General features: G+C 31.5%; 1 protein-coding gene and 1 long non-coding RNA gene across 3 annotated transcripts in view; both read left to right on the forward strand.

Annotated features, from left to right (window-relative positions):
- LOC141525304 (uncharacterized) overlaps nt 1-27,249 on the forward strand; it is a 159,488-nt gene that overhangs the window by 126,660 nt on the left and 5,579 nt on the right. Inside the window, exon 2 of one of the 2 annotated variants that reach the window (XM_074239735.1) lies at nt 13,435-13,467. The exons of the other annotated variant lie outside the window; for it this stretch is intronic. Coding sequence (XP_074095836.1) covers nt 13,435-13,467 — 33 coding nt within the window. The remainder of the gene's footprint in view (nt 1-13,434; nt 13,468-27,249) is intronic. 2 annotated transcript variants of the gene reach the window in all.
- LOC141525435 (uncharacterized) lies at nt 967-6,899 on the forward strand. Its single transcript, XR_012478849.1, has 3 exons — nt 967-1,203; nt 6,526-6,658; nt 6,761-6,899. It is a non-coding gene; the product is annotated as an uncharacterized LOC141525435 (long non-coding RNA).

A 27,249-nucleotide genomic window follows, 5' to 3' on the forward strand; every position in this document is an offset into this window, starting at 1 on the left:
TTAGGCCAACACAACTTCAGTCTTCTTTTGTGCACCCGAAAATTTTCTTGAGCCAAGAATTTTGTTTTTTAGCCAAGGAATTATTCTTTCTGTGTAGCTGTGAAATGAGGTCCGATTTCTTTAGTCTTTTCCTAGTTGTAAAGTAAGATCCGATTTCTTTGGCCTATTTTATTTCAGAAATAAAAAAAAGTGTCAGTTGTCAGAGTTATTTGTCAGAAAAAGAAAATAAATACACTTTGAGACGTTTAACAAAATCTGCCATCAATTGATGAGCAATGGTTTTATTAAGATAATACCCAGATAAATTTTGATTCTTTGAAAAAAATTCAATGATCTGCAGAAAAAAATGATATTTTTACTATTTAAGTCTCAAATTTGTCAAGCTAGAGAAACCAATTATGTCAAACACAAAATAAACAGTTAATTACTTTTGAATTTGATTTTAAAGACGAATAACTGTGATAGGATTGAATTTGATAAAAAATGATAAGAGACCTTTGTTGTAGAGCGTGAAATTTTACTACAGAGTAATTGTTTGCTCTGTAAAAATATTGATATTTATGGTGGTTACCTAAATCCGGAATTAAAATAAAACAATTGAAAAAATGAATCGAAGTTTAAGGCTTGATTACAAGGAAACGACTTATCCTACGTCAATTTACTAAGAAAGATTTTTTGTAGAGAATTTAATTTCCTACAAGGCTAAGGAGTAAAAAAAAATTTTTAAGTGATGATGGACGATTTTTGTGTAAAGAATGCAATAGCTGTTAAAAAACGTATAGTTGTAACGATACACCTTTTAAAATGATTGTTAAGGGCTCAAACTTTGACGATAATTTTTTTTCATCATCATGAACGATATTTCTACAGTACCATTGAAAAAAAAAATAGTCTTTTTTTTGGGCCAGTCCAATACATATATATATATATATATATATATACAGGGTGTCTCTGAAGTGGCGGGAGTAATTGTTGGGGTCGATAGAGAAAAAAATACTGAATCGAAAGTTCCTGAGCCAAAAATTTTTTTGGGCCATAGAATTTGAGTTATGAATTAAAAACGATAGCCAATCAGAAGCGCGCTATTCGAGAAATGAAAATGAGCGGGGAAGTAGAGGAGACGCGAGAGTGAGATGCTGCAATAGCAGCTTACTCGCTCACACAAAGCCGAGCATGAGAGGGGATTGTGACGCTATGAGCCGAGTACGTAAGTGTGAATGAGTGGATGTATGAGGTCGCAAGCGGACGGCTTAATGTATGAGTGTGTGTCCGTGTATCGCAGCATTATTGGAGGCGTTGTAACGCTGAATTAAAGCTAACCGGGTACTCTAAGACAGAGGAAAAAATTTTAATTTTTATTTTTATTCGAAAAAATTTAATAAAAAAATAAAAAGGCCCAAGATTTAACCAGACCCACAGAAACGGAGAGTAAATTTTTAATTCTCATTTATTTTGCTGGGGATTATTTTCAAATACAAAAAAAAAAAAAAGGCTAAGATTCAACTGGAATCCAAAAAGAGATGGATGAAAAAATTTTATTTTTTATTTTTAATCAGCAAAATTATTTTTCTTTAAAAAAGAGCCCAATCTCGACTGGAGCAAGAAAAAATGATTGAAAAATTTTATTATTAATTTTCAATCAACAAAATTATTATAAAAAAATAAATGGGCCCAAGTCTCAACCGGACCCAAACAAACGGATAAAAATTTTTATTACTTACTTAATTTGCTGGAAATTATCTTTAAAAACGAAAAAATTCCCAAGACTCGATCGGATCCAAAAATAACAGTACAAAAATTTTTTCCTTATTTTCAATCAGCAAAATTGTTTCTTTTAAAAAAGGCCCAATCTCGACTGGAGCAAAAAATGATTAAAAAATTTTATTATTAATTTTCAATCAACAAAATTATTTAAAAAAAAATAGTCCGCAGACTCAACCGGACCCAAACAAACAGATAGATAGTTTTAATTACTTATTTATTTTGATGGGAATTATTTTAAAAACGAAGAAAATCGCCCAAGACTCGACCGGACCCAAAAAAAAAAAAATAAATTGAAAAATTTTGTTTTCATTTTCAATCAGCCAAATTAATTTCTTTTCGAAACAAGGCCCAATCTCAAACAGACTAAGAGAAACTAATTAAAAAATTTTATTTTTATTATTAATCAAATATTATTTAAAAAAAAGAAAATAAGCCACAGACTTAACCGGACTTAAACAAACGGATAGAAAATTTTTATTACTTACTTAATTTGCTGGAAATTATCTTTAAAAACGAAAAAATGCCCAAGACTCCATCAGACCGAAAGGGAGATGAATAAAAAAATTTTACTATTCATTTTTAATCATCATAATTAACTTTTTTATAATAAAAGGCTCAATTTCGACCGGACCCAGAAAAAATGATCCAAAAATTTTATTTTTTATTGTTGATCATCAAAACTAATTAAAAAAACAAATGAGGCCCTAGACTCAACTGGACCCAAACAAACGGATAAATAATTTTTATTACTTATTTATTTTGCAGGAAATTATTTTTGAAAACGATAAAAATGCCCTAGACTCGACCAGACCCGAAATAAAATAAATTGAAAATCTTTGTTTTTCTATTTTTAATCAGCAAAATTATTTTCCTTTGAAAAAGGGCCTGATCTCGACTGGAGCAAGAAAAAATAATTGAAAAGTTTTATAATGAATTTTTAATCAACAAAATTTTTTAAAAAAGAAAATAGGCCCCAGACTTAACTGGACCCAAACAAACGGAAAGAAAACTTTTATTCCTGTTTTTTTGTTGGGAATTATTTTTCGAAACAAAAAAATTGCCCAAGACTCGACCGGACCCGAAAAAGATAAATCGAAAAATTTTATTTCTAAATATTAATTAACTAAATTATTAAGAAAAAAAAATAGACCCAAGACGCAGCAGGACCCAAATAAACGGATAGAAATTTTTTATTACTTGATCACCAAGATTAATTTTCCTTGAAAAGAAAGGCCCAATCTCAAACAGACTTCGAATAACTGATTGAAAAATTTTATTATCAATTATTAATTAACAACATTATTCTTAAAAAAAAATTAATAGGCCCCAGACTCAATCGGACCCAAACAAACGGATCGAAAACTTTTATTTCCCATTCATTTTGCTAGGAATTATTTTTAAAAACGAAAAAATGCCCAAGACTCGACCAGAGCCAAGAATAGAAGAATGCAAAAAAATTTATTTTCTCTTTTCAATAACAAACAAAAATTTATTGAACAAAAATCAGCCTAATCTTGACAAGACGATAAAAAACTGATTGAAAAAATTTATTATCAATTATTAATTGACAAAATTATTATTTCAAAAAAGAAAATAGGCCCCAGACTCAACCGGACCAAAACGAACAGATAGAAAATTTTTATTACTTATTTCTTATGCTCGGAATAATTTTTGAAAACAGAAGGAATTGCCCAAGACTCAACCGGACCCAACCAAACGGATGGAAAACTTTCATTTCTCATTTATTTTGCTGGGAATTATTCTGTAAAATAATTTTTCAATTAATCGTCAGGTAAAATGTCAAAAAATAAATTAAAACAAACATTGAACTCAAGTCCCAATAATTTTGATATTTTAATTAAAATTATTTTTTTAATTAATTGACAGGTAAAATGTCAAATAAGGAATTGAAAAAAAAATCGCTCTCGAGTCCTGATAATTTTGATATTTTTATTTAAATTATTTATCAGTTAATTAACAGGTAAAATGTCAACTAATAAATTAAAAAAAAATTGAACTCAAGTCCGAATAATTTTGATATTTTAATTGAAATTATTTATCAGTTAATTGACAGGTAAAATGTAAAAAAATATACTAAAAAAATCGCTCTCGAGTCCTGATAATTTTGATATTATTATTAAAATTATTAATCACTTAATCAACAAGCGAAATGTCAAATGATAAATTAAAAAAAAATTGAACTCAAGTCCGAATAATTTTGATATTTTTAATAGAATTATCTATCAGTGAATTAACAGGTAGAATGTCAAATTATAAATTAAGAAAAAAATTGAACTCAAGTCCGAATAATTTTGATATTTTTATTAGAATTATCTATCAGTGAATTAACAGGTAGAGTGTCAAATTATAAATTAAGAAAAAAATTGAACTCAAGTCCGAATAATTTTGATATTTTTATTAGAATTATCTATCGGTGAATTAACAGGTAGAATGTCAAATTATAAATTAAGAAAAAAATTGAACTCAAGTCCATTGTTTGTCCGGTTGATTCTGGGCCCTATTTTTTTCAAAATAATTTTCTCGATTAATAATAAAAATAAAATTTTTCAATCAGTTTCTTCTAGTCCGGTTGAGATTGGGCCTTTTTTGAAGAAACATGATTTTGGTGATTGAAAATAAGGAAAAAATTCTTTTAATTATTTTTTTTTGGGTCCGATCGAGTCTTGGGAATTTTCTTCGTTTTTAAAAATAATTTCCACCAAATTAAGTAAGTAATAAAAATTTTTATCCGTTTGTTTGGGTCCGGTTGAGACTTGGGCCCATTTTTTTTTTATAATAATTTTGTTGATTGAAAATTAATAATAAAATTTTTCAATCATTTTTTCTTGCTCCAGTCGAGATTGGGCTCTTTTTTAAAGAAAAATAATTTTGCTGATTAAAAATAAAAAATAAATTTTTTCATCCATCTCTTTTTGGATTCCAGTTGAATCTTAGCCTTTTTTTTTTTTGTATTTGAAAATAATCCCCAGCAAAATAAATGAGAATTAAAAATTTACTCTCCGTTTCTGTGGGTCTGGTTAAATCTTGGGCCTTTTTATTTTTTTTTATTAAATTTTTTCGAATAAAAATAAAAATTAAAATTTTTCCTCTGTCTTAGAGTACCCGGTTAGCTTTAATTCAGCGTTACAACGCCTCCAATAATGCTGCGATACACGGACACACACTCATACATTAAGCCGTCCGCTTGCGACCTCATACATCCACTCATTCACACTTACGTACTCGGCTCATAGCGTCACAATCCCCTCTCATGCTCGGCTTTGTGTGAGCGAGTAAGCTGCTATTGCAGCATCTCACTCTCGCGTCTCCTCTACTTCCCCGCTCATTTTCATTTCTCGAATAGCGCGCTTCTGATTGGCTATCGTTTTTAATTCATAACTCAAATTCTATGGCCCAAAAAAATTTTTGGCTCAGGAACTTTCGATTCAGTATTTTTTTCTCTATCGACCCCAACAATTACTCCCGCCACTTCAGAGACACCCTGTATATATATATATATATATATATATATATATATATATATATATATATATATATATATTAGGGTGTGCCAAAATGTAACTTCCTTGGAGCAGATTTAATTGGGCACTTCCGGCCAGATTTTGAATTTTCAACGGAAATGCCCAAACTAAGCTTCTGCTAAAAAATTTTATTAATATATGTATAAATTAGAGTGTCCGTTATTAACCAAGTTGATTTTATTTTTCGCTATCGCCCTCCTGGATTTTTAGTTCTTGACCTAAAAAAATAATTGACATAAATAAGCTCTTAATTACCAAATTAAACCGTGTCCAAATCAAGTTACATTTCCCATTTAAATAACAACCCTTTAAAAATTATTTGTGGTTTAAGTTGTGTTGATGGTTATTATCACAGTTTTTCAGTCTTGCTATGAAGTCTCATGTGTAAAAGTCATTTATTTCATCTAAACATGTTCTAAAAATTTTATTAAAAAGATTAACAGTTACAATAACGTTAACAATGCGATGTATCGAATACATTCTTAATAATATCGCCGCTTGTTTGTATTTTTTCTGTCTCCCCGGGAAAAAATGATCAGACCTGACCATGCCTGTTCATGTATGATCAGGCCTGAAATTAGACCTGATCATGCCTGTTCATGTATGACCAGGCCTGATCAGTTCTGTTCATGCCTGCTCATATCTGGAGTACTAAATACGCTCAGGCCTGATCAGGCCTGTCCATGCCTGACCAGACCTATCCATGCCTGCTCATGTCTGTTCATGTCTAAAGTGTTAAATACGTTCAGGCCTGTCCATGCCTGATCAGACCTCTCCATGCCTGATCAGACCTGTCCATGCCTGTTCATGTCTGAAGTGTTAAATACGCTCAGGCCTGTTCATACCTGTTCATGTCTATTCATGTCTGACCATGCCTGTTTATGACTGTTCCTCTCTGACTATAGTCAGAGATATGATAAAAATTTTTTCTTTGACGAAAAAAATTTTTGGTCATCTAAAAAGTGCAAAATTATTTTTAACATTACGTTTATTTAAATAATTTTGAAATAAAAAATTTATTACATTTTCTATGGGATGTTATGGTCTGCTCTGCTCCTGCCTAATATGAAAATCATTACTTATTATATTATTTAAATAAATGTGATATTATAATGAGATTCGGTTACATAAATAAATTAGGACTATCAAAATATATTATAAAACCAATTTTAACATTATATTTATCATAAACTTATTCGATACTCTATGTACTTCATAGAATTGTTACATCTAATATAGCAGCACAGCAGGCGGGAAATTCAAGGCAAACGGATAACACCAGAGTTAAACAGCATTGAGCATGGTTGGTAGTTGGATGGTTGACCGCTGGTGTTACATCCTTACAATAATATGTAATTATTTTTTTTTTTATTTTATTTTATTATAGAGAATTGCGTACGACTCTATCAAGTACTACAACCATAAAATTAAGCAAAATAATTAATTAAAAATAGTAATGGGTTTTCAGACCTGACCATGTCTGATCAGGCCTGATCAGGTCAATTCATGCCTGATCAGGCATGGTCATTTTTCATGTCTGATCAGGGCTGAAGACTCATGCCTGTTCATGTCTGATCAGGTCTGATCATTTTTTCCCGGGTAGCGTTTGGGAGGAAATAAAATTGAAATTGTCATTACATTTTAATGCTTCAAGGTTGTTTAATCTTGCAAGTAGTGTGAAAAAATTTCCCATTTAAAATATACGAGAACGTTGATTTTTAAAAAAATTTTTTTTTTTAATTTCTCTAACACAACGGCATTTTATGGTATAATATTGTCTAAAAACGAAATTTTCTCAGAATTAAATGCTCTACAAAAGTATCCATTGTCGCGAAGTCGTAACTCATACTGTTAAGGTAGTACAGACAACTAAACCGACTTTTTTCATAGGATTCTTGTTTTTTCTCTCATTATCTCATAAACAACAAGACCTATAGAAAAAATGTATAAAATGATTTTATAGGAAATTCAATTTTCTACCAAAAACGTCTTCAGCATGAAATCACTAAGATTGATATTTTCTGAGATATTAGTCATTGAAGTTAACGTAGCATTTAATTCCCCAAAATGTCGAATCAAATATTAAAGTATATTGATTTCTTTATTTTTATGATAATTTTAATTACTAATTACTTATTCATCAAGTTGCAAATTTAACGAAAATACTTTTTTGATTGTATTTTTCTGAAGTTTTTTTATTTTTAAACAAATTACTAAAATATCAGGTCTATGTTAAGTCGAACTAAACTACATATATGATTGAATACCATAAATAAAATATTTTAGAACTTTTTATTTACACTGTAAGCTGATTTGGTACATAGTTTATGTTGCGAACGGTGATGCTATACTATTTGAAAAACTTTTTGTCGTTTATCTTCATTGTTGGAGAGAGCTTTATTGAATTTTTGAGTCAGAGCTACTCCTCGCTCAGCAGTATCATTCACAACTTTTAATTTTTTGAACGTTTCAGAACAGTTTTGGTACTCAGGATTTGATTCCCATGTAGGGTAGAATTGTAGAGCCCATTTTTGGCTACTTGATATTTTAATGAATTTGTAAATCATTTAACTATTCAAGTAGAATTTTTACTAGGATTTATGAATTAGTACATTTGTACGAATTGAATTCATATAGTCTTGCGCTTGTAAAAGTATTTATACAATAATTTAAAAATAAAGTAACTAAAAAAAGTACACTAGCCACAAGCGGTATTTCTACCTCATATAATTCAGACTTTAAAAATTCATAAGGAAGGTTAAATTGTTTAAAGATGTAAACTGAGTTTGAAGTCACAAAATCGCTGAGGTTTTTTTTTTCACTCAGTAAAATAACTGTTTTGTAAGGAACTATGTGATTTTCATTTGATTTCTCAACAGCTACAATACTATTAATTTTTTTCGCAATTTTCAATTTTTCTTCTGGTAATTCCGTATATTGTCAAAGAGCGCCAAGCTCTTTTTTAGATAGATTTTTAGATAATTTGTCAAGTGCTGCATTAGCGATTTCCGGATGAAATTTTCGATGATCGAGATCTTTTACCAATTGTAAGTCTAAGTTCGGGGCTTTTATCGCGTTTGGAGCAGTAAACAATATAATAAAAACACAAATTCTACGTAAAGTATTTATTTATTGATTTATTTACGATAAATACTAAGGCACAGGCCGAATGGCAAGGTATTTAAATTACATTTTAAATATCTATGAATATAAGTATACATTTGATTATCACGAAAGTTACTTAAAATTATATAAAATACAAAATATAGATTAGAGACTACATTAATATATTCAGTCGAATAATTAATTGTGATAATTGGGTATAAATTTTGGTTAATAAGTATGAATTTTTAAACATAGATATTTTTGAAATATTTGGTATAATAAATCTCAGATTTATTAATATAATTTAGATAATAGAATTAGTTAAAAAATTGTAAACATTGAGATTTAAATAACGCCAATTATAATAAGAATACGCTTTTAAGCCCTTTAGTTAGAATGATTTAAAGTAAACTATATCATAAATTTATAAATTAAGATTAAAAATTTCATAGATTCAATTTAACTACATATAATGCACAGATAAGGTAGAGACATCAAATTAACAATTATGTTAGAAATCATTAGATAATAAGTACTCAAACATGTTCTTTTTAAATATCTCTAAGGAACTCGCGTTTAATACTTCTAGTGGTAGTTTTTGCCAGAGACGAATTGCTGAGATCAAAAACGAATGTTCCAGATTAGATCTTGAGAATTTTGGAATTAAAAAATTAAAATTATTGTTTTTGATCGCTAATCTCTCAGACCTTCTTGAATCATCTTCTCTAAATAATTCTCTTAAATAACTAGGCTTACCAATAGATAACAATTTATAGAAATAAGTAGCTAGAAAATAAAGTCTTCTAGATTTAACTGATAACCATTTTAATTCTTGCCTATACGGTGTAATATGTTCTTCTCGGCGAAGATTAAAGATGAATCTTATAGCATTATTTAAAGAACGCTGTAATTTTGAATCATTTTCTGCATTATAGAATCTATGAGTACTATAGAACAATAATCAATTAATGGTCAAACTGAAGCTGCTCCTAATAGTTTCCTTATTTCAGGAGTGAAAATATTTTTTCGAGTCTTTAAACAATACAATGTGGCATTAATCTTCTTAATCGTATTTGAAATATGATTTTTCCAGTATCTGTATCTTTCGCTGATACTTTAAGCTGCTTGCGAAATAAATATATTTTCAAACAATCAAGAGCTTCTAAAAGCCATCTTGCATAGTGACAAACGCTAGGAGCTTCAAATTGAACTTAATTACCTCACTAATAAATAATTTTGGTTCTTTTGTTTAGCGGTTTGAGCAATTAAATTGTTGCTAACAATTAAATTTACCATTGGCGAGCAAAATAACCTAATTTTTCGTAATTCTAGGCAAAAAATACGTGAATATCAATTATCAGAACCCGGGGACATAAAAGTGCATATGGGCTTTCTTGTTCAGCCGAGGAACTACTAGCCGAAATTAGCATTAACAACGATTTGAAATGATGAATGATCAATTTCAAAAATGATGTACACTAGTCTACAACATTGAAAATAATTATAATGTTAACCATTGGTGATTTTATCAAACCATTTCGTTTAATCGAAGTTTTACCAATAGAAATAATTTACCATTATTGGAAACTTCTTTATACTAACCGAATCATTTCCACTCTTAACTGATAATAAAAATTCGAGCATTATTTCACGATGTCGAATTATTTTATATAATTACACATTTTTAATACTAATCGAATAATTTCCAATTATAACTGGTTACAAAAATTCTAGCATTATTTCATGATTAAAAATTATTTGTAATGATTCAACATTTTTTATTACTAACCAAATCATTTTCAATGATAATTAGTGACAACAATGTATAAAACGTTTTAGGATTAGTAACGATTAAATATGATACAAAATTTATAATACTAATCAAATCATATTCAATCATAACCTTTGAAAAAAAATTCGAGCATTATCTCACAATTCAAAATGATTTAAAATTTTTAATACTAACCGAATCATTTTAAATGATAACTTGTAACAAATATTCGTTCATTTTTTCACGATTAAAAATGATTTGGAATGATAAAAATTTTTAATACTGACTGAATCATTTTCAATCATTGCTGGTAACAAAAATTTGAACAATATTTCAGAATTAGAAATGATTTTAAATTATTAAAAATTTTAAATCATTTCATATCCTGCCTATTTTCGATTATTGAAAATGATTCATAATGATTAATTGTAAAATTTCGTAAATGATTTACATGATTTGAAATGATTAAGAATGATTAATTTTTTAATCATTCTTTATCATATCAAATCATTCTGTTTTATCAGGGATGGTCAGAACATTAGCTTTTTCTTCAACTAACTCAGTGATTTTCTGTAATCTGATGGTGACTCAGTAATCTGATGGTGAGGACAAATTGTAGTTAACATAATAACATTCTAAAGCCCTGTTTCTCAGTAGCCATGTACGGTAAATCATCTGTAACAATTATAAATACTAATGTATTTGTGATTTTTTCATGCTGACTGCCGCCATCTACGTAAGGACATTATTGATTTAATTTAAAACTTGTGAATAAAATTAACATCTTATAACTAAATGAAAATTCCCATTACTTACTTTTAAATGACAACATTCGATTAAAACTCACATCAATTTTCTGCTGCTCTGATTTGAATGTTTTTGATTTAGTATTTAAATCTTTTCTATTGCTGTTGATTTCAACTACATCCTGAAAAGTTTTTTTTGTCTCAATTTCAATTTCGATAAAAGTTAAACAATAACATTGGAATTGAAATAGCAAAAAAAAAAATACCTCAGAACAATCGTTTACGCTAAGATCAACAAAGACACTAGTGTGGCTTTCATAATGTGACCTTTTTAAATGATTTTTTAAATTAGTCGTGTTATTAGGAGGGTTAAAACCACTAATTTCCCGATTTCTCGAAAATCATTGATTTTTTTAGCAGGAAGTTAAAAAAAAACACACATACATACAGGCGTACGGATACCATCACCGGAATAGTCAGGGAAGCCTCCTAGGGCCTCAAAACGACAGAATCCATTGGAAACTCAATTTTCGAAAAACGGGGTAAAACCAATTAAAAAGCAATACTTTCCCAACTCTTGAAAATTTTCTTAGCGGGAAGTTGAAAAAATTAATGAATAAATTTTACGGAATCCTAATAAACATTGAAATTCGAACAAATATTTCCAAGAACAAAAAAAAATAAATTTTTAAAAATATCTATTTAAAATACTTGAAAATAGTTTATCTCAATCTGTTTATGAATATTAAAATAAACAAACTAAGTTAATGATAAACAATAGATGGAAACTAAAAAATATTTATGCTATCAATTACTGGGAAGTATCTGATAGTGCATGAAATGAATTTAAGAAAAAAAACAGGTAATATCATGTTATATCAGATTATTAATAACAAAAAAATGTAGCAAATGAAATTACGAACAATTTTTGTAAATTTCAAAAACCTATTATTAAAAATTAATCAATGACTTAATAAAATAACAAATCAAGCGAGTACTTATTTTTTTTGTTCGACGGGCAGAAAGCGTTATTTTTCGGTCCGCTGCACTAAACGAAGTTGCCCCTTTCTGCATTCGTCGAGCAAAAAAATAGTATACATCCACGGGAAGTAAATAAGAAAGCCTCAGATCACATGTTTGTTGACCTCGGCTTCGCCTCGGTCAACAATTACATGTGATCTGAGACATTTCTTATTTTCCTTCCCAAGGGGTGAAATATACTATGTCAATAACTGACCTACGATTTGATACAATTACAATACGTGTAGACTAATTACATGAAGTTTGTAAAATCACAATACATCTCAGTAGGTTTATTCATGTGTTTTGGTATATTACTCGAATTGTATAGTATATTGTATTAGCCACACCCTGATTTGTAATTTTCTAAGATATTGTTCTATAAAATATTTGTAATCTTACAATTTTTAACAATGCAGCTAACCGGAAGACTTGGCCATAAGTGATTTGGGGAAACAAGAAGAAACAAGTACGTCAGGACACAGTGGCTATACGAAGTAAAATTCGAAAAGCAACCGACGATTGATGGCTCTAACCCAAATAACAGCTACCCAAAAAATCAAAAGAAAGAGCCAAAAACAAAAAACATTAAATATATGAGACAAACTAAAAACGGGGGTGTGCTATGATAAGTGGGACGAAAAAATGACGACATCACTACCTTCATCAATGTGGTTAGGTCATCTACCACGAATATCGGTACGGTTAATGGACTCACGCCGACTACGACGATTGAAATCGTATGTGTAACGCTCAAACGCGAAGTTACCACTAGTAGCCCGAAGATTAAATGTGTCAACTTGACTAAAGTAGCGGCAACTGACAATAGCCGCAAGACGCACTCTAGTAGAAGGTTCATACTCTATTAAGTACAAAGATGCCAAAAAAGACTTAATCGTACCATCAAGGTGAGCAAAACGACACTGTGGAAAGAAATCTGCAATGATCTTAATCAGGATATTTAGGCAAATCCTATCAGATTGTTGTCAAAAGACTTTGGAAAGATTTACCATAAGTTCCAAAAACAGCAGTTGAAATGGATAACATCGAAGCGAAGCTGTTTTCCTAACAACAGACATGAGAGAGAAGGCACTTCGCAAATAGTAGTGATGTCTCACCCTTTTAAGTCAAGGAATTGCTAGATGCAGCTAGGTTCCTAAAACTAGAAAAGGTACTGAGCCTAGGAATTTCGGGATCTACTGCTGAATGCACATCATGCATGCCTTGCAACAGGCACGTTTGCAACCATCTTGAAACGCAAGAAACTGATCCTCCTATGTAATAGGAAAAAAACTCCCGTGACACTACTGTCTTTTAGGCAACTCTGCATGTCTAAATATTATTTAATATTAAGAAACCATCTTGGATAGAAAATTTTACGAGTTCCAAGAGTATTGAAATCTCACAATTTGTCGAACAATACTTCTATTTTAACTATTTCATCACCTAGAAAATTAATTATGAATCAACAACATTTTTGTTTCAGGTATCGGGATGAAGCACTTTGCTGGACGGACAGGTAAATAAATTTAAAATAAGTTAGTTTTTAAGCATGAACTTTTTAAATTATAAAAAATATTCAATTTGATCGTGAGAGGTTGAAAATTCAATAATGGATTACGTATTCTCATTAAATAGCTAGATGCTTCCTGATAACCAATAAAAAAAAATTTATTGACGCCAGATTTTATTTATTGTTAACTATTACTATATAGTATATATATAACTATATATAACTACTATATATATAGTAGGGATTAACAATAGATTGTACATTCTAAAAGCGCCGTTCGGCCACACCCGACATGGATAGGTAGATTTTTTTGTTTGAAAATAAAAAAAAATACGTTATTAGAAGGCAATAACGTCTCAAAATTTATTTTTTACTATATTTTTGCAAGTCACGATTAGAGATCGACTACAACAATTAGATATATAAAGACATCTACCTAAAAAATAGAATTTGTAGAAGATTTTAAAACAATGTATGAAATTAAGTATTTTTTTAAAATGAAAAAAATTTTCAACCACTCACGTCTCGTAAACTAACCGACCGATTTCGCTCATCTTCCAACTTGATCTTGGTATTGATCCACAGAATGAGCCTACAAAATTTCATGACGATCGGCTTAGAACTGTGGGTTCAATCCTACTGACACAGTGCGTTGTATCACATACACCCCCCCACACATATATATATATATATATATATATATATATATATATATATATATATATATATATATATATATATATACAGCTACACCCCCCCACACAGACACACACACAAGTGTAAAAATCGATGTAGAAAGATGAGCCCTAAATATTAACACTAAGATTGTCCTTATCGCATTTTTAGTAGATTTCATAGAAATCTAACTATTGCATTTGTCCTCATGGTGGAACTTTTGAAAAATTCTACTATTTCCTGACTCAGTTCATCGAGCTGGTACAGAAAATACATACAGTTCAAAACTGTATATATGTAAGCATGTGTGTATATTGGGAAATTATTTCATCACAAAATTATGAGAGAACTTTTTTGTAAAGCATTTAATTTTCCATCAAAATATGCATCGATCATAGTTGAAGTGACATTTTTTTCAAAGAAATTTGCAAAAAGTTCCAAATTTTTAGGTTATTTAAATAGGAAATGTAACTTGATTTAGGCACGGTTTAATTTGTTAATTAAGAGCTCATTTGAGTTAGATATTTTTTTTAGGTCAATAACTAAAAATCCAGGGGGCGGCAGTGAAAAAAAAATCAGCTTGGCAAATAACGGACACCTTAATATTTATGTGTGTGTGTGTGTGTGTCACACACGGACATATACACAGACAGCATCGCAAGAATAGTCAGGGAAGCTTTCTAGGACCTTGAAACGTTGCGATCCGATGAAAACTCGATTTTCGAAAAACGTGGTGAGATCAATAACTTCACAGTTTTTGAAAATTTTTAATTTTCTTAGAGGAAAGTTAAAAAAAGTAGCTATTTTGTGCTTTTGAGCTCTCCCAGCTCAAAAGTCTGATCGATATTCGATGAAACATGATTTTTTTTATTTTTAAACTGCAATAACTTTTGAATGAATCAACCGATTTTCACGCGGCTGGCAGCGATCGATGTAGTTTTTTCCGAATAAAGTTTAAACGGCTTTACTGATCGATTCCAAAAACTAATGAGCTCTTAACCTTGAAAAACCACGTCGATCACCGTTGGACCAGTCAAAATCGGTTGATTCGTTCGGGAGTTATCGAAAACAAAATATAAAAAGTGTATTTTCTTTACATGACTTCGACATTTCTTTCTGGATTATTTTTGATAAGACAAATTAATTATTAGAGCCTAAAAAATCACGTCAATCGCCGCCGACAGCGTGAAAATCGGTTAATTGATTCGTGAGTTATCGTTGTCGAAAAAATTTGAAACGAGTAAATTTTTTCAATTTCTTTAAAATTTTCGGTTTGATCAGTTTGTGTTCAAAAGTATATCATTGAATTTAAACTACTGCGTGGAATGATGTCAATCGTGCGAAAATTGGTTCATTCATTTAGAAGTTATTGCGATTTGGAAATTTAAAAACGACTGTTTTATTAAACTCTTATTGGACTTTTGAGCTCGAAGACCTCATAAGCTCAGAGCAACTAACTCTTTGAGCTCAGAGATCTTGAAATAGTATATTAATTTCATTGTTAAGCTCAAAAACGTCCTCAAAGTGCAATTTGTAAGCGCTTAGTTATAGAATTAGCGGGAAGTTGCAGGGGTGGCCTTCAGGGTCAACCGTTTTCCAGATTTTTTTTTTTAAAACGCCATAATATATATGTGGGGATTCCATGCCAAATCGACCGCTTTTGAACCTGACCCCTCTAGATTTCGCTGAAACTTTTCTATTCTTTTCTAACGTTGGGCTGACATTTTTGAGAATTTTTTTATCCAACCCAAAGAAGTTATGCATTTTTCAAATAAATGGCTCTTTTGTTTTCACGTAGCAATAACTTCTTTAGTTAACATTGACCTTTGGGTACTTTTTTTTTTATTTTTGTTTTTGAATGAACTTTTCGAAAAAATACACAAAAAAAATTAAGTATGATCAATTCTATAAAATAATCAATTTTCTTGAGCAAAATCGTAATATTTTTTTAAGTTCGCCATTTTTTTTTTCTCAAAAATACTTCAATCAATTTGACAACTATTCCTGCTCATTCCGGAGTGGACCTTTTTTTTATAATTTTTTTTTTTTGTGTAATTGAAAGAAAAATTGTCAAATTCTCTAAAATACAAAACAATTTTTTTTTTTCGCAACCTTTATTTCTATCATAAAATAAACGTAATTCAACTATTTTATGGTATTATATTGTAACTGAGTGATCGTTACCCGTTAAAGGCCCTTTTACCCACACTAAGTAAGTTATCGACGGATCACAGTGCGTTGTGATCTTAAGTCCTCGTAACTATAGCTTGAAGCTATTATCCGGGGCCTCAAGGTGAAGTCAGCGTAGTAGTAGTGGGGAGAGCAGAGAAAGCAAGAAGCGAAGATGAAAATTTGGTAAGACTCGATGTGACTGAGTGGTTCAACTGAACGACACGCAAATTTTTCCAAAACATCCAGCGAAGGTAATTATTTTATTTCGCTTGACCAACGTGGAACGAAGTGATACCACTTTATTAATTCAATGCTTGCTAGGCCAAATGTCAGCTTGCATAAATTAATCTTAAAAAGTGATAATTTTTAATGCTGATTTGCGATTACAGGCTATATAAATATCCAGGGAGCGAGTGATGGTGACCAAAGTTTTGCCGCCAAATTGAGAATACCTCACCAAGGGAAAACTCACACCAGTACCCGAAGACGAGAAGTTGCAGCTCGCCGTGGGAATGCCGATGAAATTAAAAAAACTGAAGGTATAAATATCGAGTCAATTATTCTTCGGGGCTGCGGCATCAGCTAGACGTTATGTTGACTAAAGGTCACCGCCATTTCGTGCTCGGTCACAATCGTTAGTTTTATAAATTAAATTTAGAATAAATTATAAAACAATTGATTAATAATACCAGGACCCATTTCGGATTATAAATTAATTTGTTCAAAAAATTTAACTAGCTCATGTCAGGTTGTTAATTTTACACATAAGCCTGCCTGAGTTAATACTACCAGCAGCGTATTTCGGTTTATTAATCTCAGATTTTCACGTTATGTGTAGAATTTATTTATTGGTAATCGTGTAGTTAATAATTTGGCTTAAGCCAGTAAAAATGAAATTAAGTAAATCGTCAAATTAAATTATTTAAGTTAGAAATTTACTTAACATTAGAAAATCACGTGATAAATTACTTAGCGCATTATTTAGTAATTTATTACAATTTAAATAAAACTAGGACCAGGAAATAATTATGAAAATCTTTTTAAGAAATAATTAGTTTAAATTTGTAAATTTATGCACTTGTAAAATTTTGTCAGAAAATTAAATAAGACACAAATTTATCATAAAAACTCACGACCTTGAGAGAGTCGGCCATTTGGTTACGCACTAAAATTCAGTATAAAACCTTTTCAAGGTCAAAACTAAAATCTCTCGGCTTACACTGGACATATCTTTTGTCAAGATATCACGTTTGCGAAGAACATAAATCTAGTAAAATTTACCGCTGATAAACAGATTAAATGAAATGATTTAAATAATTTGGATTTGTAAATTATCTTATCATTAAATATTTATTTATGCCCGATCGGGATGTTGGAAAGAAGAAAAATGCTCACAATAATTCGTGTTTTGTCATTTATTCTATAAAATATCACAGTTTAATGTATTAAACACATGAACTCTTAAAACTGTTAATAACACTTTATTTAATTAACTGATTATTTTGAATCGAGTATTATTATTATTTGATTAACATCATTGAACTAGAATTATGATTAATGGTTATTAATATACGTGGCATCAAACACCGATATTAATATTGAGATTGTTCAGAGCGATAAAAGTTATTTAAGTTAATGAAATTAACATTGAAATTATAAAAGGTTGATTGCATGAATTAATTAAGTTAATTATAACATTAATCACTATTAATTTCGCGACAATATTATTACGAGCGATGATGCGAGTGATGAGCACTGATCGAAGTCTTTATGCGAACTTGAGACAACAATCTACAGTCACCAGAGAGAACCAGGGTATCGAAGCATTAAGTGAGTGCCTGGTGTTTGGTGACATCACCTCAGCCAGGTATAATAATGATTTTGGTTGATTACTGAATTATTGTATGATGAATCATATCTTATTAACATATTAAAGAAGGATAAGAGTAATCCCTGGTGACTGGAGATTAGTACTTAAGTACAAGGCAACATTGAAGTGCCAAAAATTCCAATGGTTTACCGGCATATGAGGTTACAATGGCAGCATTTTTCAATACTAATTATTTAACGAGTTTAAGATAAAAATTATTATGATTTACAAATAAGAATAATACCTGAGTTGCTAATGGTGTTTAACTTCTTAGTAAAAACACATTGGTAATTGAGTTGAGCACAAATAGAATATAAATTTGGAACGTAAAGTTGATGATACACAATGCACGTGATGTTAACTGCAGCGTGTAGGTTTGGTGTGTGATGCCGGTTGGCGCGCCGGTAGATGTTGAATTCGGGAAATGAATTGCAGAGTGCGCGTGAGTCGCTGCACCTCTGGTGAGGCGATTGCGGACTTACCACACGTTCTGGCGCGAACATGTGGTATTTACGCAACAGAATTGAATAAAGTTGATTTATACCAAGCGAAATTTACTCAGTTAGCAGGAATTAATTAATAAACTTGGACTAAAATAAATGAATTGAGAGTTATTCGTAAATTCTCAGACATAACAATTAAGATTAATTCAAGATCCGAAAAACTCTTGTATTAAATATTTATTGTTGTAATATTAAGAAAACAGCAGTAAATTAGTAGTAAGGAAAATGATAATTAGAAATTAAGAATGTTAATTAGGAAATAATATTGGAAAATTAATTTATGTCGGAAATTTATTGTTAATATTGTTAATGGAAAATAGTGTGGGTGCATGTGCGTAAAGGGGGCTACCTCGGTTTCATGATATACTCCTCTGGCTTTGAGGTAGATCTCTTAGAGTAACGTAAAGATCCGGTGGACAGCGCGAGGGTTTAACTGGACAGCGCGAAATATAACTGTATGAGAGTTGTGTGAGTGAGATTATCCTATGAATTTCTATTAATTGTTGTAAGGCCTTATATCAATTGTAAAAAGGATTGGATAAATATATAATTTTGTAAAACGAATTTCTGTGTTTAAATTTTGGTTCCTTTCAGTAATCTCTCACGACCCTTATATATATCACTCCATGTTCTGGTCCAGCTCTGGATATTGAGTCTAAAAATCCAGTGGCGCCCTTAATAAATAAAAGGGGAGACTAAAGAGGAAATGACATTCCGTTTCAATATTCTTAATTTATAGACTTAATTTACGAATTTAAGGACTAAGTTTAATGATTAATACAGTTAATATCCAATGATTTTATAAAAATAATACAAAAAATAATTTTTTAATTTTCTCTCTGGCGTTTCAATATTTAACAAATTCTGTGTTCATTAAAGTTTGAAAATTTTTTAACATACCAACAACCATTTTTGTCCGGAATTATACAATGTAGTAGTTGAGTTCCTGCAATTGGTTTCGTTTTCAAAAATCTGTCATTTAAATCAGCTAATGCTGTATTATAATCTTCTTCTGGAGAAAACTTGACTATGATATTTGGTGAGTTATTCGGATTAGAAGCCCATTCAAAAAATTCTATCGATGTTGTTATTTGTTTATCAACTGCAAGTTGGAGACTTGCTCTTGATGCGTGTCATTTGATGATGCCACCAATTCCATCGCACGGACCTTTGCCTTGGACAGTCACGAAAAAATGCCATTCAACAGGAATATCAAAACCATCTTCAGGATAATATGAATTTACAAAATTTTTTTAATTTTTGAACTGTTGAAGAGTCCCATTAGAAAAATATTGAGTCTTATTACCGCGTTTAGGAAGACTTTTTACATAATCAGTTGTTAATTTGATGAAAACCTAAACTGCTGCTGCATCTTGACTATTACAGTCTGAATTTGATAAACTGGTGCTGTATCTAATTTAATTATGGCTGAATCTATTCATATTCAAAATTGTTCGATTAGAAACTATTAAATTTGATAGTCATGTTAGATCTAATCTAGATTTACCAGTTCTAATCGATTAAACAGACTTAGCTAAGTCTGGTCATCTGAAATTGCATTTTCCAATGCTATTTGAAAATGCTTCCCGACAATCAATCATTGAAGCAGATTTTGCTCAATTTGTGTCAAGACATAAAGCTTTTCAAACAAGTCCAACTTAACATACTGAGAAACCAAAATCAACCCGCTCAACAAAAAAGTCCACCTGATGGACAAGTATGAAAATCTCAATACTTTTCGTAATTATCATCAAGGCGTGTAAATAATTTCTTCTCGAGATTAGACGTTATAATCATAATTATTATAATTTCGTTGAAATCCAAGAAAGAATGTAATGTGTGAATTGATAAGCTACACCTTTACAATTTATTTACACCTGAAGTTAATGATTTCTCTGTAACTCTATTATTTACAATCTTAGATTAAAATAGGTCATCCAGATTCTAACGTTTTTGTTAATCAGCAGCAGAGGAATATAGCTACATTCTAAAATTACTATATATCCCTATGGGAATGTCTCTGGTGCGAGCATTATTCGAGGAAGATGTACTGTTGGCCAGTAATTTAAGAGGCGGTCCTAGTAGAACTGGTAAGAATGCAGCTCGTAGACCGGGATTGGACCCAGTTATAAGAATATATTCTGGCAGCAATCGAAGATTGATTAAAAATAAAAACTTTTGAATTTAGAGGTGTTTATCACTGATGAACACCTCTAAATTAATAAATCATTAGCAATTCTGATCTTTGTGCTTTACAATAGAACTTATCGTACATTTTTGGGGTTATTAACGATCAAATTCGAATCAATAATTTTCTTATTTTTTTTTTTTTTAATAAATCTTTAATTTTCTTAGCTAGTTAATAAAAATTCAGAAAATGGTTGACTCAAACAACTTCCGCTGAGCGCTCAAATTTCATCTGACTTGTCGTTATCGAGATCTCTAAGCTCAAAGAGAGAGCTATGATGCACATTGCTTGATGCTGGAGCAGATACTGATTTGTTTATTTATCAAATAATTAATGCATCTGATTAGATATATTCAGATCTAATCCAATAGTAGTTCATCTGATTAGATTTTTAAACGTGCAATCTATATATATCAGCAAAGTCTGTTTTCTTTGTCCGAGGTAAACTCGAAAACTACTGGACCGATCAGCATGAAACCACAACCATTCAACGCGGAATTAATCGTAGATGGTTATAGGCTATATTTTTTTCGAATTCTATGAGCACTTTGCCATGTTTTCTCAATTTATTTGTTTATTAAATTATTTGCTCCTATAAAACAAATGACAGGCAAATGCTTTTATCCCTGGTTCATTTGTTTTCCAGCTCATAAAACAGGAACATGATTTAACATAACCTAGTGTACATAACCTAGTTAACATAACAGCTAGTGTAATATATTTCAAAAAATATTTATGGTGTAATATATTTTGTTAAAAGTCTAGGTCGATGTAACGTTAACAATATTTGATTACATAAGAATAATATACGATAGAAGAACACTATATGCAACGTATTCGAACTACATATATTTTACAAAATATATGTTATTATAAAAAATCGGTTAAAATATCACTATGGCACCATATACTAATGAATTGATTCTTTCATATATTATTTTGTTGCAAAAATATACTTTGCAATATATTTTCGACATACATGTTATTTTCATCCGGACTGTTCAATCAATTCCATACTTTCCTGATTTTATTATCAAAAGTTTAATACACGGAAAAAAAAATTGTATCAAAAAATACTTTGGTAACATCGTAATTTTTGGTACAGTACATTACAGCGCTGGACCAGAGCGAAAAAACTTGAATTTATACGATGCAACAACGTAAATATTTTTAGACAAAAAGTACGATGTTAAAAAAGTAAAATATGTCAAATAGAAACACAATATCTGGGATCGGTAAAGTAGAAATTTTAAAAGACACTCTAGGAAATTTTAAAGTATCACTCTAGTCAATAAAGTTAAAATATGGAAAAATCTTTTATTAAATAAATATATTTTAATAATAATAATAATAATAATAATAATAATAATAATAATAATAATAATAATAATAACCGCATGCATGCGGTCTCTGAAGTCCAAACAGCTCTCCGGAGCGAGTATGTTAGGAGACTCCGGAAAATTTGGTCCTCCGAACTTTCCGGCAAAAATAAAGTCTCAGCTACTAATATGCTCGCTGTCCCAGTCTTACTATACTCTTTCGGTGTCCTGAAATAGGCCCGAAAGGATTTACGAGATCTGGACATTAAAACCCGTAAGATCATTAATATGAATCGGAGCATGCACCCCAATTCATCTGTCGCCAGATTATACCTCTCCCGGTCCATCGGTGGGAGAGGTTTGCAGAGTTTGGAGCGGCTTCACGACCGTTTGGTCCTGGGTTTAACACACGAAGTTGTCAATTTCACTGCAGACGAGGATGACTTTCTTATGCAAATTGTACATAAACATGAAAATGCGCAGAAGGGGTCATTCTTGTATAAGGCAGCAATATATGCGGCAAGAACCCTTGGTCTTGGAGAAATAAACGCTTTTATGGAACTCCGAAAGGAGGAATTTAAGAGCGTCATCAGGAACGCCGAGGAAAAACTACTCCTTGGCGAACTGATGGACAAGTCCATGCACAGCGTGTTCTTTAAACACGTGCGTGATCATGGCTTGTCCACCCAGCTGACGTTTTCCTTCTTAAAGTCAGCTGGCCTGATGTCCGAGACTGAAGGGTTCATATTTGCCTGCCAAGATGGTGTCATTAACACTCTTGAGTACCGTAGCAAGGTGCTCCAGGTGCAGCTTCCGGACACTTCCTGTAGGAGATGTAGACAACATCCGGAGACGCTTATGCACCTTTTGTCGGCATGTCCTGTGCTGGCGAGAGGTGCTTATATCCAGCGTCACAATGCTGCCCTGAGAGTACTGTACTACTATCTTTGTCATTGCTACGGTATTGACGTGACACCAGTGCTGCCTTATTTGCCAGAAGATATCCCCCAGGTTGTTGAGAATGACAGTTGCAAAATTTATTGGAACATGCCATTTGCAACAACCCGGCGGATAGATCACAATAAACCTAATATTGTGCTCTTCGACAAGGCCACTCGTGACATTTATGTCATTGAGTTCTCGGCTCCGGCTGAATATAACATCTCAGCCAAAAAAGAGCACAAAAGACAAATATATCAGGATCTCCTGTTTGAAATTGGCAAACTTTACCCAGGTCACCGTGTCAAGCTTGTCGTCCTGATTGTTAGCGTCCTAGGAGGGATGAAACAGTCTTTTGTATCCTCACTTGCCAAAGTTCCAGCTTGCTCATCAAAAGCTGAGTTCTTGGCAGTTAGAATGCAGAAGGCTGTTATACTTGGTTCTCTTCGTCTCTTAAGGGAAATGACTTTGGCCTGCTGTGATCACTAACCGCCTTGTTGTGCGGAGTGGTCCAGCAGTAACGGATGGAGCTCAGGCTGGGCCCTCGGAGAATCGGACTCCGGGGATAACCCTCCTGAGCATTTAATAACAAAATAATAATAATAATAATAATAAGAAATTCGATTAAAATTTTATTTATAGTTTCATTTAATTCGCACAATTTTAACAACAATATAATTACATTTACGAGTATTGATTTCATTTTATATGTTTTATTAAATATATCGTTTTGGAATATAAAAATAATCGTTATTTAACTTTACTTGATAAGTTATTGTTGCTAACCCTGTACGTAAATCTGGGTCTTTTACTTTATAGAGAATTTTTTTTTTTTGGTTATGCTTTAAACACGTTAGCGCGTGTCGAGATGAAAATCAATCAATACACAAAAACATCACCCTAACATTTCTAATATTGTTTTTCACTGAAAAAATAAAATAATATAAAAATATACTTACACATATTACTAAATGATGGAATTTAACTAATTAAAGATGTATGCGTGATTCACTTAATAATTGTTAACGGCTTTCTTTGCTCGCCAACACGCTCATCGATATTATGATAAATAATTGATCACTTTTCCGCAGTGGGTCGTGGTTGCATTCCATCTCTCTTACATGCACAAAGTATACATGCTTATTCACTTGCTCTGACAGAAATCGTTCGTTCAAATTTACGATGTTAAAGTTGTAAAAACTCATGGATACAGAGTAATTTTTAAAACTTCTAAACATAAAAATCGTGGTACTGAAAGTCTGGTCCTGGATTAGGATGTTACGGTAGCAATTTCTACTATTTTTTTTCCGTGTAGCTTTCACTGGAAAGTGAAATACTTAAAAAGAAAATTTTGGTATTATGAAAGTGTGGAAATTTCACAAACATACCCAAAATGGATGCTTTGTTTGAGATGGTTTGGATATTTTTTTAGAATTTTACCGAAAAAAGATCGAAAATGTACTCCAATTCAGCGAATACTATGAGCATTTCTTGAGTATTACCTCATTCGCTAGGGCGACCCCTCAGTTCGCTCAAATCGGTTAAGCCATTTAAGTGTTATGAGAAGTTTACAATACAAATATCACACACACACACACACACACACACACACACACACACACACACACACACACACACACACACACACACACACACACACACACACACACACACACACACACACACACACACACAGAGAGATTGATTGATAGTTTATTAATGCCAAGGCACAAGCCAAATGGCAATTTTAAATACAATATGAATTACAAATACAATAATAATAGAAAAATTATATAAGTACATAAACTATAATAAAGATCTAATATAAAAATTTATATTTATTTTATCTGATTCAACTAACATACTCAATAAATTATTCAATTAATAACAGCTGATAAAAGAACAAAGTTGGAGAATTTAACACTTAGAATCTAACAGTAATTATCAGAGAACTTATCACTTTACAATAACAAAATTAATAATCCAAATTCAACAAATGGTCAAAAATTTTATTTTTGAACACTTCAAGACTAGATGAGTTTACAATCTCTTCAGGCAGTTCTTCCCACAATCGTATTACACTCACTTGGAATGACCGCTCCATGAAGGTCGTAGCAAAATGCGGAAACGTGAAAAGAGAGTGTTTTTTGGCTGCTAACCTATCTGAACGTCTGACTTCGGTCTCCTCAACAAAAGCATCTCGTAGGTACTTGGGTTTACCAACTTGAAGTAGCTTAAAGAAGTAACAACTCATGAAGTACATTCTACGATATTTCACAGTAAGCCATCCCAATTCTCGTTGATAAGGTGTTATATGCTCATCTTTTCTAAGATTAAAAATGAACCTAATTGAGCAATTTATTGCACGTTGAAGTTTCAAGTCATTTTCAGATGTTGAATCTACTAATACGATGGAACAGTAATCAAGAAGTGGTAAGATGGTGGATGATACTAACAATTTCCTGATGTCAGTTGAGAAAATGTTCTTCCGAACCTTGAGAGAATGCAAGGCTGAATTAACTTTGCTAACCACTAGCTTGACATGATGATTCCAACTTAGGTTCCTACTGATGTGTAATCCCAAGCACTTGGTAGTATCAACATATGGAATTATGACACCATCTATAATAATAGGTGGCAGATCAAAGTTACTCAGTTGTTTCAGCTTGCTATTTGAACCCAAGATCATTGCTTTGGTCTTGGACAAGTTTATCTCCAAGCCATGCTTCCTTGCCCAATCCGCAACTGATTGTGCATCAATGTTGACCTGTCTGACTGCCTCTTGTAGTTGATACATAAAGAAGTGTAGATAAATATATTTGTCATCAGCAAACAGACCATGGTTAAAATACACTAACCATCTGACAACAGAATTCATGACAATTAAAAACAGGATTGGACCGAGCACAGAACCTTGAGGAACACCAGATGAAGTTCTAAGGAGCTGAATTGGAGTCCCAAGATTATTCAGTATTGACTGAGAGCGATTTGATAAGTAGGAGAAAAACCAGATAATTGTTTCCATTGAAAAACCAAGCTCAAATAACGCAATCAGTATGATCTTGGGGTCAACATAGTCAAAAGCCTTACTCAAATCAAATAAGACTATTATGGTAAGTTTATTTTTGTCCATCGCCTGCCTAATATCATCAGTGAGCCTCAGTAAAGCTGATTGTGTGCTGTGATGTTTCCTAAATCCGGATTGCAAAGGATCGAGTAACTCGTTATCCTCCAGATAGGTTATCACTTGATTTGCAATGATTCTTTCAAACACTTTGGCCAGATGGGATAGATTTGCAACAGGTCGGGTATCTGACGGAGATCTAGGTGGTGAAGTTTTATTCAAAGGTATAATAAAAATAATTTTCCAAATGTCAGGGAATATTCCAGTATCAAGAGATCTATTAAATAAAGCAGTAATAAACAGTGAAATTTGTGGAAGGTGATCCCGTAGCCATCTTAAATCCAATCCATCAGGACTTTTTCCTTTAGACTTTGAAAGAGTAATATGCAATGCCTTAGTAACATCTACAATGTCAATCATGGTCCACTTGAATAAACAATTGACTTGTCTTGAATAGTCCATCGGCAGCAGATCAACAAAATTTTTACTGCAAGGTGGATGTTTTCTTACTATGTTTGCGTAATACTCATTCAATTCAAGAGCATCAAAAAGTTTAGCGGTGATGAAGGGTTAGACTTAATTAGTCCAAGATGTTTAAGCTTACTCCAAATAGATGAACCATATGAAAGATTTGAAAGAATAATTTTTAAGTATTCTTCACGAGCATGATTTAACTCAGCTTTTAAGTTTTTTCTCTTAATTCTAAAAAGAGCAAGCAAATTTAGGTCCCGAGTTCTCCTAGCTTTCTTATAAATTTCATCGCGTTCTTTGCACTTCACTTTTAATTCTTTTGTAAACCAAGGATTACTATGACGGACTATCTTCTTAGTAATTTCTGGTGCAAACAAATCCAGAGAAGATAGAACACCAGATTTGAAGATAGTCAGCAACTCATTTGGATCCGAATTCTCTAGTATAGCATTATCAATTCTTAAAGTGTTCATCAAAGTTCTTGAAAGAGCTTGATGATCACAATTCTTTAAGTTTCTAAAGGTAAC

The sequence above is a fragment of the Cotesia typhae genome, unplaced genomic scaffold (genome assembly GCF_013202065.1).
Source record: "Cotesia typhae breed Kobodo isofemale line unplaced genomic scaffold, CoteBio_Ctyphae contig_26, whole genome shotgun sequence".
Classification (NCBI taxonomy): Eukaryota; Metazoa; Arthropoda; class Insecta; order Hymenoptera; family Braconidae; genus Cotesia; species Cotesia typhae.